This window comes from Malus domestica, chromosome 04 (assembly GCF_042453785.1).
Source record: "Malus domestica chromosome 04, GDT2T_hap1".
NCBI classification, from domain to species: domain Eukaryota; kingdom Viridiplantae; phylum Streptophyta; class Magnoliopsida; order Rosales; family Rosaceae; genus Malus; species Malus domestica.
Genome location: NC_091664.1, coordinates 19,286,937 through 19,299,326, shown reverse-complemented (window position 1 = coordinate 19,299,326; position 12,390 = coordinate 19,286,937). Strand labels below are relative to the sequence as shown.

The 12,390-nt window shown below is 35.3% G+C and overlaps 2 protein-coding genes across 3 annotated transcripts; both read left to right on the top strand.

Moving 5' to 3' along the window:
• LOC103408356 (glutathione S-transferase L3-like) lies at positions 1-2,597 on the top strand. The gene is made up of 10 exons (XM_070820588.1): positions 1-245; positions 357-425; positions 748-808; positions 1,069-1,155; positions 1,263-1,361; positions 1,452-1,557; positions 1,638-1,714; positions 1,831-1,938; positions 2,216-2,296; positions 2,402-2,597. The coding sequence occupies exons 1-10, from the start codon at positions 235-237 to the stop codon at positions 2,411-2,413; spliced, it is 711 nt and encodes a 236-aa protein (XP_070676689.1). The 5' UTR covers positions 1-234; the 3' UTR covers positions 2,414-2,597.
• Positions 2,598-6,464: 3,867 nt separating this feature from the next.
• On the top strand, positions 6,465-11,928 carry LOC103408400 (glutathione S-transferase L3-like). Of its 2 annotated transcripts, none has more exons than XM_029101137.2 (10): positions 6,465-6,881; positions 6,993-7,061; positions 7,385-7,445; positions 7,702-7,788; positions 7,896-7,994; positions 8,086-8,191; positions 8,270-8,346; positions 8,463-8,570; positions 11,535-11,615; positions 11,721-11,928. In XM_029101137.2, the coding sequence occupies exons 1-10, from the start codon at positions 6,871-6,873 to the stop codon at positions 11,730-11,732; spliced, it is 711 nt and encodes a 236-aa protein (XP_028956970.1). In that variant the 5' UTR covers positions 6,465-6,870; the 3' UTR covers positions 11,733-11,928. The 2 variants fall into 2 exon arrangements, with proteins under 2 accessions (XP_028956970.1, XP_028956969.1); XM_029101136.2 differs by having other exon boundaries at positions 6,508-6,881; positions 11,709-11,928.
• The last annotated feature ends 462 nt before the right edge of the window (positions 11,929-12,390 follow it).

Sequence of the window (12,390 nt, the reverse complement as noted above, 5' to 3'; positions counted from 1 at the left end):
CACAGACACATTCTGCGCCAAATTCTAATTGCCAAAAATGGTGTACAAGTACGATTTCCCATTTTCCTTGACCAAAAAAAGAAACGCAACCATTTCGTCACTGCTGCCGACTCCCACCGCCATCTCACAGTCCTCTATAAAACGGCCACCCACTTTGTACACAGACACATTCTGCGCCAAATTCTGATTGCCAAAAAAAACAAAAAAACAAAAAATCTCTGCAGAGAACCAAAAATGGCGTACAAGTACGATTTCTCATTTTCGTGGTCTTTCTTTTTTCTGGGTCCATCTGAATTTCTGATTTTTTTTATTGTTGTAAAATTAATCCAAGATTGTTTTGTTTCTGGGTGTTGCAGGCATGAGGAACTTCCTCCACCGTTGGATTCCACTTCCTCCCCTCCTCCTCTCTTTGACGGCACTACAAGGTTTACCTCTTTCCTCCACTTTTTTGGTCTGAAATGGTTGATTACAAATCCCATTGCTCAACTGATACGTTCAACTACTCACGATATATACTGAAAAATGATTATTTCAGCATTTGAAATTTGTAATGTGATAATTTCATCCAATTTTCCCAAGATAAAACACATTTTTGTGGCTGTTTTCGCCTTCTGTCTCGTCCGAATTTCAATTTTGGCCACTTGTTTTTTATTTTTCTCATTTTGCTCACTGTTTTTGTTCACTAAGCTCCGTTTTGTTCAGTGATTACCATGTTTTGATGTGTATTGGTTGCTTTGTGTTTTGAAGGCTGTACGTAAATTACACATGTCCATTTGTACAGCGGGTTTGGATCACTAGGAACTATAAGGTCTGTTCTCTATTTTCACCATATTTTTCGTTTTTGGAGCTTCTGGCAAAGGCCCTGTTATAAAGATCTTCAATTTGTTGTTTGAGAAATTGGCTAAAATGATGAAATACAAATCCCTAATGTGGAAATGATTTTTTTCACTATATTTGATGGATACGTCGTCGTTATTTAATTTAAATCATTTCATGAATTGGTAAATTGAGAATTAATCAGAACCCATGTCTTATTGTTTGTTTTTGTTGAAATTTTTTGAGTTGCAGGGTTTGCAAGACAAGATTAAGTTAGTGGGTATAGATCTTGAAAACAGGCCTGCTTGGTACAAGGAAAAAGTCTACCCCGGAAACAAGGTAAAATTTTGAGCAAAAATTAGTGTTCTCTTCTTCTTTGCTGCTATTGATTATCTGTGGAAAATGTGGTGAAGCTGGATAAATCTCTTGATTGATTATTTTTATAGGTACCATCTCTGGAGCACAATGGAAAAGTCATTGGAGAAAGTCTTGATCTGATCAAATACCTCGAAAGCAACTTTGAGGGGCCTTCACTTGTCCCCAGTGTAAGATATCTAGAATTTGATTGTGCCTCAAGTAACATGACTTTGTCTCTCAGAAATTTGACCAGAGTGATGCTGCGAAATTGTTTTTAGGATGACCCTGAGAGAAAAAAGTTTGGCGAAGAATTATTAACTTATGTTGATACCTTCGTGGGGTCCTTGTATCGCTCATTGAAAGGAGACACGGTAAAAGCAGCTGGTAAGACTTGGAAGATTCTCCCGTTAGTGACTGTTTTTGTTCATGAATTTACGCTGAACGAATTTGGTTAACTGCATCAGATGAGCAGTTTGATTACTTGGAAAATGCTCTTAAGAAATTTGACGATGGGCCATATCTTCTGGGTCAGTTCAGTTTGGTAAGTTGAATGTACAATGTATCTACATGCCAATTAATGTTTTTGTATTTCTAATAAAATGAGCTAGTAGTAACACATAAGTGCTTAAGTAATGGATACAAATTTGTGATATGCAGGTGGACATAGCCTATATCCCATTCGTTGAGAAGTTCCAAGTCTTCTTATCAGACGTGTTCAAGTATGACATCACAGCTGGGAGGCCTAAACTAGCAGCATTCTTGGAGGTACATTAACAAGTCATAGAATTGTATAATGAATGTCATGGATTCCATTGTCTGAGCTTTATCCCATGTACGGATGACTGTCTCTCATCTGTTTAAAAACAAACTTAAACGTTTCATGAGGCTAAGCTAGCTGTTCAAGTGGTTTCCGAGCAAGAATTCTAAGCAAAAGCACTCCGTTAACCACTATCTTAAAATCGGATTCGATAGAGGACGTGCTCCTCTGTAATATCTCATAAAGATGGTGATTATTATGGTTGTTATATATATCCTTGTGCAGGAAATCAACAAGATTGAGGCATACAAGGTAACCAAAGCTGATCCAAAGGAGATTGTTGCAGCGTACAAGAAGAAATTCCTGGTACATTCTCTTTTGCTGACCTACAATTCGAAATTTGTGCTCAGTCGTTCTTTCTATATTCATTATGCTGGTTTGATAACCTCTGCGTAATACTTTTCGTTACAGGAGCAACAGTAAACCTGCGAAATATTCTGCTGCGGACGCCGTATAAATAAGTGGCTGAGCACATCAACAGATTGTTCGTCAGCCTAATTACGTATGCAGATTATGTAGTCTTGTTATAGATACGGACTTGTGTGTATTTGGATATTTGTCTTTGTTACATGAATAAAATTCGGGTCCTCGGATTCTGTTCGGTGTTCGGGTCCAGCCTCTCGTAATCTATCAACAATTTCTTCAGAAGAGGGAAGTTTCTTTGCAAAGCAAAGTACGATAATTACCAAACAATATAGTCCAAACCACATTGGCCAAATGTTTTTCTATATATATTTTATAAGTCGAAGTTCTCTATCTTTTCTTACACTACTCTTCAAATAAAACAAGGCAAAATGCTTCTAATATCATATCACGTCGTAATGAAAAATACATATACTAATCTGAGATAGAAGAGATCAACAAATTCCATGTTTCAACAAAAAAATGGGGGAAAACTAACCAAAAGCCCCAAAAAAAGTTTCCTTTTAATCATCAGGACAAAAGTTTTCAAAAATACCAATGCTACCCTTCAAATATCTATACAAAATTGGCCAAGTATTCAGTAAAGTTCACGTGGTATTCACCAAAGAATACATCCAAAGAAGAAAAAGGAGGATTGACACTTTCAGAAAACATTTGAATGCAAAAGTTAAGGTGGCCATTGCAGCAGCCAAGACAACATGAATTCACATGACCTTCATTAAAGCAAAGACAAGTCAGCCAGCTTTCAGAAATAATGCTGACAACTTTCGTGCTGTCACTATTCAAAAAGTTGTAAATAGATGAAAATTTATTTTGTTGTTTAGGAATTAGGTTTTGTATATAAGGGAGCTTTTCCTCTCATGCAGAATACACGAAATAACACACAACACGCCTCAACATCTCAACACCTCAACACCATACTCACATCATACTTCAACCTACAAACACTCAAGCATCCGAAACCTTCCTAGCATCCTTTGTAAACATTCTATACATCAATAAAAGTTCAAGTGTACAAATTCAAGCAATCTTCAATTCTTAAGTAAGCTTTCTTTTCTGTCTTTAGTGTGTTTGTTCAATTAGACTTCTAGTCCAAAATAGGGAAACACTATTTTCATTATATTATTAACCTGTTAACCCGACGATCATACTTTGTTCGAGCACTCTGTTATAGTTGAATGCTTGCCATACAAATAACTGGACATTAATCAGGGTACTTCTGAGTGAGTATTTATAGTATAGAGAGTATTAATATGATAGATTTTGATTCTGAAGATTCAAGTAGTTCAAATGGTGATTTAGAAGAGTATATATGTTCATTCATAGAAGAACAACATGAAGAAGAATATAAATACATTAATTTAGGTTGGCCAGAAAATGTCATAAGTGTAGCAAGTTAGTTGCAAATAAATACTATAATACATATTCAATATTATGTGAAAAGTGTTATAGTAATAGGTTATTAGAAGTTAATTCAGCAGAATCACAAGAAAGTACTGAAATATTAGGAAATACTGTTCATAGTATAGAAAGGCCAAAAAATAGTTATTTAATTACCATAAATTGTGAAATAGAATTAGCAAAATAACATAAGATACAAACAACAGCTATGATAGATACAGAGAATACAAAGAGTGTCATAAGAGAAGAATTAGCACCAGAAAAATATGGACAAAAATTAGCAAAACCAGTAAGAATAACATAGTTTGATGAGAGACCGGTTTACTTAACAGATTGCATTAATAATGAATCTATTAAAGTAGAAAAACAACAATTTAATTTACCATTAACATTTGTTTCATCAGTAGGATCATACGCATTCATTTTAGGTTTAAATTGCTTGAAAAGCTTGCAAGGTTTTTTTTATTTATGAACCTTAACATAACATTTTTCAAAAGAGGTATTACAATAGCTGATCAAAGTAATACTGTAGAAGCATACAAAAGCATAAGTGTAGAAGAATTTAGTAGTCAAGATAGTTATTATTTGGAAAACTCAAAAGAAAATGATGAGCATAATAACATAGAAGAGTTTGAGGAAGAATTATTTGAACATGAATATCCGATTTTAGAAGAAAGAACCCATATAAAAATATTACAATTAGATAAATTAAAGAGTTTAGAAGAATTATTACAATTACCAGAACAAACTAGGATCATAGGAGAAGACCCACATTTACATTGGAGTAAAAATAAAATAATAGCAAAATTAGATAAAAGAGCTTATTGACCTCATAGATAGTAAGCCTAAGCAAGTAGAACTCAGATCATTAGAAATAGTTGAGCAATTAAGATTAGAAGTTCAAAAAAATTCAATTATTGCAAAATGAGTTGAGTGAACAAGTAGATAAGTTGCATAATAAAATAGATAAATTATTAGTTTAATGACCGATTCTAGAACTAGCAGAAAATATATCCAAGCTTTGAAAGAAATTAGTAAGCTAGATAAAGAACCAGTAGGTTTAACAGATTTTTCAACACAAGTAGCTAGTAGTAATATTCCCATTAGGCAAACTAATTTAATTATTCAATTACTTTTAAGTTTGGCTAAAAAATTAGATCAAGTTGAAGAACAAATACCATAAATAAATCAAGTTTTACATAACACATCTCCATCACTTCCACCATTTTTGTTAGAAAAATTAGAAAATTTAACTTTAAGTACAAATAATCATATTAGAAGACCTAAGATAAATCATTTTGATAACAGAAAATGGAACTCTTTAAGAGAGAAAAGAAGTAGTTAGAGTTGAAGATATTTATCCAAATGAAGAAGAAGCACAAGAATTTATTAGAAGATGATTTGAGAAAACACAGAAAAATAAATATAATTTGTACCAATTAGGTTTATTTGAAAATAGAAGTAGGATTGTAAGTAGCATCAGTCAAGATGAAGTTAGATGTATTGATAAAGAAGTTATACTTAATTTACTTAGTAAGGAAGCAATTATGCATTTGAGAAAATCAATCAGGTACAATACAATTACAAGATTATATAGCTAAAAATGTCTTAGAATTTCCAGGTAAGTTAGAAGACAAAAAACAGTTACAAGCATTTTTAGGATTGTTGAATTATGCAAGAAATTTTATCCCTGATTTAGAAAGAAAAATAGCAGTATTACATAATAAAACTAGCAAAATAGGACAAAAATATTTTAATAGTGAAGATATTAAATTAGTTCAAAATATAAAAGAAGAAATTACTAAACTTAAGCCATTAACATTACCATTAGATGATAGTTCTAAAGTAGTCGAAACAGATGCTTCATCATTAGGATGAGCATGTATACTATACCAGAAAAAGAATAAGGAGTCACCAAAGTCTAACGAACAAGTTTGTAGATATTCATCAGGAAAATTTAGTGATGTACAACCAAGATTACCATTAATAGATTTAGAAATTTTAGAAATAATTAACTCACTTGAAGCATTCTCTTTATTTTTACATAATGAAGTATTTACGATTAGAACAGATTGTCAAAATATAGTTTCTCATTATAACATACCAGATTCGCATGACAAGCTCGATTAAATAGTCGGATGACCATTATAACAACTAGACATAAAACCTTGCACATGGAACTCGACATGTTTTAGCATGACGGCCACTCACAGTACAAGTATAAACTCTTAACGGCTGAACTCAGAGGTACCTTAGTTAATATCCATTTATTTGTATGGCAAGCATTCAACTATAACAGAATGCTCGAACAAAGTATGATTGTCACACCCGATCCCGACATACATCCATGATCGACACGTGACAGAAGATTGTAGGGGGATGCCAGGAAATACAAACTGGAATACTGAACTGAATATATATTTAAGAAAAGGTATATGGATTAGTAACCAAATGTAGTGATAGGATGATCACATTTAAGTGTTCTCTTCACTTTGTTCTAAATTTAAATTCTAAAGGAGCTACCTAACTTAGGTAGTTTTACCGGACATCCTTCACAAAAACACAAGATTTTATTATATTTTAATTGTATACAAATCGACTCCATGCCATTTTATTTAATGTGAGAGGTGTTGTAATTAGATAGTCCTATGCTCCACCCTAGTTTTTAGACTCTTCCAAACTTGTTGGTGGCCATACATTACCGACTCACTAGTGACCAGCAGAATGATTAGTTCACACTATTAAAATTCGGATAAATTCGTCATCCTTAATTCTCCTCTCTAATCATCCGACCAACACCAAAACCCAGATCAGGCGAGATACTCAAAATCCAACTGAGAAATCAAGTCCACGACACTTATCATGCACAACCATAAGTCGCGCATGATCAGCATATATCGTATCCTTTATATGTAGATATTATTTCGTCACTGCTGCCGACTCCACCGCCACCTCACAGTCCTCTATAAAACGGCCACCCACTTTGTACGGACACATTCTGCGCCAAATTCTGATTGCCAAAAAAAACACAAAAAATCTCTGCAGAGAACCAAAAAATGGCGTACAAGTACGATTTCTCATTTTCGTGGTCTTTCTTTTTTCTGGGTCCATCTGAATTTCTGATTTTTTTTCTTGTTGTAAAATTAATCCAAGATTGTTTTGTTTCTTGGTGTTGCAGGCATGAGGAACTTCCTCCACCGTTGGATTCCACTTCCTCCCCCCCCCCTCTCTTTGACGGCACTACAAGGTTTACCTCTTTCCTCCACTTTTTTGGTCTGAAATGGTTGGTTACAAATCCCATTGCTCAACTGATACGTTCAAATACTCACGATATATACTGAAAAATGATTATTTCAGCGTTTGAAATTTGTAATGTGATCATTTCAGCCAATTTTCCCAAGATAAAACACATTTTTGAGGCTGTTTTCGCCTTCTGTCTCGTCCGAATTTCAGTTTTGGCCACCTTGTTTTTTATTTATCTCATTTTGCTCACTATTTTTGTTCACTGAGTTTCGTTTTGTTCAGTGATTACCATGTTTTGATGTGTATTGGTTGCTTTGTGTTTTGAAGGCTGTACGTAAATTACACAAGTCCATTTGCACAGCGGGTTTGGATCACTAGGAACTACAAGGTTTGTTCTCTTTTTTCACCATATTTTTCGTTTTTGGAGCTTCTGGCAAAGGCCCTGAGATCATTCAATTTGTTGTTTGAGGAATTGGCTAATATGATGAAATACAAATCCCTATAGCGGAAATGATTATTTTTCATTATATTTGATGGATATGTCGTGGTTATTTGATTTAAATCATTTCATGAATTGGTAAATTGAGAATTAATCAGAACCCATGTCTTAGTGTTTGTTTTTGTCGAAATTTTTTGAGTTGCAGGGTTTGCAAGGCAAGATTAAGTTAGTGGGTATAGATCTTGAAAACAGGCCTGCTTGGTACAAGGAAAAAGTCTACCCCGGAAACAAGGTAAAATATTGAGCAAAAATTAGTGTTCTCTTCTTCTTTGCTGCCATTGATTATCTGTGGAAAATTTGGTGAAACTGGATAAATCTCTTGATTGATTATTTTTATAGGTGCCATCTCTGGAGCACAATGGAAAAGTCATTGGAGAAAGTCTTGATCTGATCAAATACCTCGAAAGCAACTTCGAAGGGCCTTCACTTGTCCCCAATGTAAGATATCCAGAATTTGATTGTGCCTCAAGTAACATGACTTTGTCTTCTCAGAAATTTGACCAGAGTGATGCTGCGAAATTGTTTTTAGGACGACCCTGGGAGAAAAAAGTTTGGCGAAGAATTATTAACTTATGTTGTTACCTTCGTGGGGTCCTTGTATCGCTCATTGAAAGGAGACACGGTAAAAGCAGCTGGTAAGACTTGGAAGATTCTCCCGTTAGTGACTTTTTGTTGATGAATATACGCTGAAGAAATTTGGTTAACTGCATCAGATGAGCAGTTTGATTACTTGGAAAATGCTCTTAAGAAATTTGACGATGGACCATATCTTCTGGGTCAGTTCAGTTTGGTAAGTTGAATGTACAATGTATCTACATGCCAATTAATGTTTTCGCATTTCTAATAAAATGAGCTAGTAGTAACACATAAGTGCTTAAGTAATGGATACAAATTTGTGATATCCAGGTGGACATAGCCTATATCCCGTTCGTTGAGCAGTTCCAAGTCTTCTTATCAGACGTGTTCAAGTATGACATCACAGCTGGGAGGCCTAAACTAGCAGCATTCTTGGAGGTACATTAACAAGTCATAGAATTGTATAATGAATGTCATGGATTCCATTGTCTGAGCTTTATCCCATGTACGTGTTGGATAATGGCCAAATTAGTGGCCAAGTGGCCAAAAACATATAATAAAAAATGAGGGAACATCATTTTGAGAAGACCAATGATGATGTTTGTTGAAAAGAAAAAGAAATGTCATGATGATGTTTGTAAAGGAATGATTATTCCTTTACTTTGGATTTTTTTATTGGATGCTTTTGTATGGATAAATGTTGCATCCGAATGTGGGAGATGAGGGGGGAGCGGCAGATGAGAGAAACCAGGGAGAGCATTCGGCTCTCCCATTTGAATATGAGCTGCTCCTTCCCACCATTTGTAATAATCCCATTTTGTTAGTAATCACTCAATCAAAGATATTTGTGCTACATGTTGTGGCTTTTGGGAGAGAAGGAATTTGGTATATGTTTCCATTTTCTCCATTTGTTCTTTGTTTTAGTGAGAGCTATTGGGTGTATGTGGGATTTGGGTTTGAGAGTTAAAACTCTATTTGTAATCTCCTTGTGATATTAGTGGAATTTCCTTGCCGTCTCGGAACTGGATGTAGGCTTACGCCGAACCAGTATAAATCCTTGTGTCTTTTGGATTATTTGTTTTGTCATATTTTGCCGTTGTAGTTTATTAGTTTCATATTTGATGCTTCCGCACAACAAGTGGTATCAGAGCCCCGGGTTTCGACTTAGAGGCTTTGTACTAATATGTCTATGAAACCTTCGAATATGACAGTGAAATATGTTTTTTTGAAAAAATATGACAGGAGGAATGACTTTGGCATTTGGTCAATTGGAGATGCAGAGTTTGGCTGCAAAATGCGTGGCGTTGAAGAAGGATAGTAAGGGACTATGCTGCAGTCACTGAGCTCGCAGATTGGAGAATGGTTTCTGAAACAGCGTGTCTGCTGCAATGTTGTTGTCGATGTTGTTGAAGTGTTGGTGTTCGACGGCTGCAGTTGTAGTGTACTGCTTTTGGTGGATTTTCCGTTGGTCATCGTTGCACCGGAGGTGTTTGTGGGCTGTTGTCGACGAGTTGAGTGGAAAGGAGAAAAAGTAGAAGCAGTTGAAAATTGAAAAGAAAATGTTGGTTCTTTTTCTTTCGGCATTTGTTTTGGCAGAAGGACATCAAGATGACAAATGATGTTGTTGGCTGAAAGAAAAGGGAAAAAGGCTAAGGCTAAGTTTTCTTCTCTTTGGCATTTTTTCAACGGTAGAGAAGTTTTTCTTCACTCCCACTAGTTGCCTTTGGAGCAAGTTGATGGAAACTTTGGAGGAGTTTGTGAGGGCCAATTTGTTGAGTTCTGCAAAGGTTTGGATAGTGAGACATCACACTATTTTGGATACACCACATGCACTGCAGAACATTTGTGTGGAACCCTCTTGTAGAAGGCAAGTTATATGCTTTCTAACTTTGTTTGGTTTATGGACATTTGGTTGGATTTGTTTGCCACTGCTATTTGGTTTGTTGGTCTCCATCATCTGCAATTAGTTTTCTTGAAGACTCCAGTTGAGGTATGGTTTTGGATCTCCTACTGATTATTTGAATTTGAAATTTTTGGTTGTCATGTTGGTGCTCATGTGATGATGGTAAACTTGAGTGAAGGGCATAATATTGATATTCATAGGATCTGAATTTGGGTGAAAGGTTTTGTATGTGGTATGTTAGACCTTGTTGCCAAATTTGTAATCAGTTTTGACTTGGAGAATATGCCATGCTATGTGAATGAGTCTATTGGTGCAGTTTTAGACCATGGTGTTTGTGAGCAGGTGGAGTTCGTTGTATGTCCAACTTTGGTATGGTGTGCTTGATCTTTTGTCGGTGATATTGAAGAATTTCAGTTCTTCGTTTGAATCACTTTTGTTTTGATCAAGGCACTTATGGTTTGCAAATTTGGAGAAGACGGTAAAGAAATGATCTACTTTTGTTGGCGTTGGTACAATTTGAGTCGAGGTGGAGATCATTAGAGTACCGAAAGTTTGGGGAATTTGATTTAGTTCCTGTTGTCTTTAGTTTGTACTTTGGGTGCTTATAGTGATTGTTGATTCGATTCTCTGTGATGTTTTCGGAATTTGGCCAAGGTGGAGATTGTTGGATAATGGCCAAATTAGTGGCCAAGTGGCCAAAAACATATAATAAAAAATGAGGGAACATCATTTTGAGAAGACCAATGATGATGTTTGTTGAAAAGAAAAAGAAATGTCATGATGATGTTTGTAAAGGAATGATTATTCCTTTACTTTGGATTTTTTTATTGGATGCTTTTGTATGGATAAATGTTGCATCCGAATGTGGGAGATGAGGGGGGAGCGGCAGATGAGAGAAACCAGGGAGAGCATTCGGCTCTCCCATTTGAATATGAGCTGCTCCTTCCCACCATTTGTAATAATCCCATTTTGTTAGTAATCACTCAATCAAAGATATTTGTGCTACATGTTGTGGCTTTTGGGAGAGAAGGAATTTGGTATATGTTTCCATTTTCTCCATTTGTTCTTTGTTTTAGTGAGAGCTATTGGGTGTATGTGGGATTTGGGTTTGAGAGTTAAAACTCTATTTGTAATCTCCTTGTGATATTAGTGGAATTTCCTTGCCGTCTCGGAACTGGATGTAGGCTTACGCCGAACCAGTATAAATCCTTGTGTCTTTTGGATTATTTGTTTTGTCATATTTTGCCGTTGTAGTTTATTAGTTTCATATTTGACGCTTCCGCACAACAGTACGGATGACTGTCTCTCATCTGTTTAAAAACAAACTTAAACGTTTCATGAGACTAAGCTAGCTGTTCAAGTGGTTTCCGAGCAAGAACTCTAAGCAAAAGCACTCCGTTAACCACTATCTTAAAATCGGATTCGATAGAGGACGTGCTGCTCTGTAATATATCTCATAAAGATGGTGATTATTATGGTTGTTATATGTCCTTGTGCAGGAAATCAACAAGATTGTGGCATACAAGGTAACCAAAGCTGATCCAAAGGAGATTGCTGCAGCGTACAAGAAGAAATTCCTGGTACATTCTCTTTTGCTGACCTAAAATACGAAATTTGTCCTCGGTCGTTCTTTCTATATTCATTATGCTGGTTTGCTAACCTCTGCGGAATAGTTTTCGTTACAGGAGCAACAGTAAACCTGCGAAATATTCTGCTGCGGTCGCCGTATAAATAAGTGGCTGAGCCCATGCACAGATTGTTCGTCAGCCTAATTATGTATGCACATTATGTAGTCTTGTTATAGATACGGACTTGTGTGTATTTGGATATGTATAAGTGTCTTTGTTACATGAATAAAATTCGGGTCATCGGATTCTGTTCGGTGTTCGGGTCCGGCCTCTCGCAATCTATCAACAGTTTCTTCAGAAGATGGAAGTTCTTTTGCAAAGCAAAGAACGACAATTACCAAACAATAGAGTCCAAACAACGTTGGCCAAATGTTTTTCTATATATATATTTTATAAGTCGAAGTTCACTATCTTGTTTTTACACTATCCAAATAAAGGCAAAATGCTTTTAAAATCATATCACGTCGTAATAAAAAATACATATACTAATCTGAGATGGAAGAGATCAACAAATTGCATGTTCCAACAAAAAAAAATTAGGATTTGGCTACAATATCACGTATTTGTTTAATACAATCATCATTTCGACGGTGCATTAAATACATATATTCATATGAAGTATGTCTGACTGTTACATGATAATTGTATTAGATACATGTAAGTATTTTAGTCAATCCCCTAAAGATATAGTGTGTATATTTATTTATTTATTTTATTATGTAAAAGA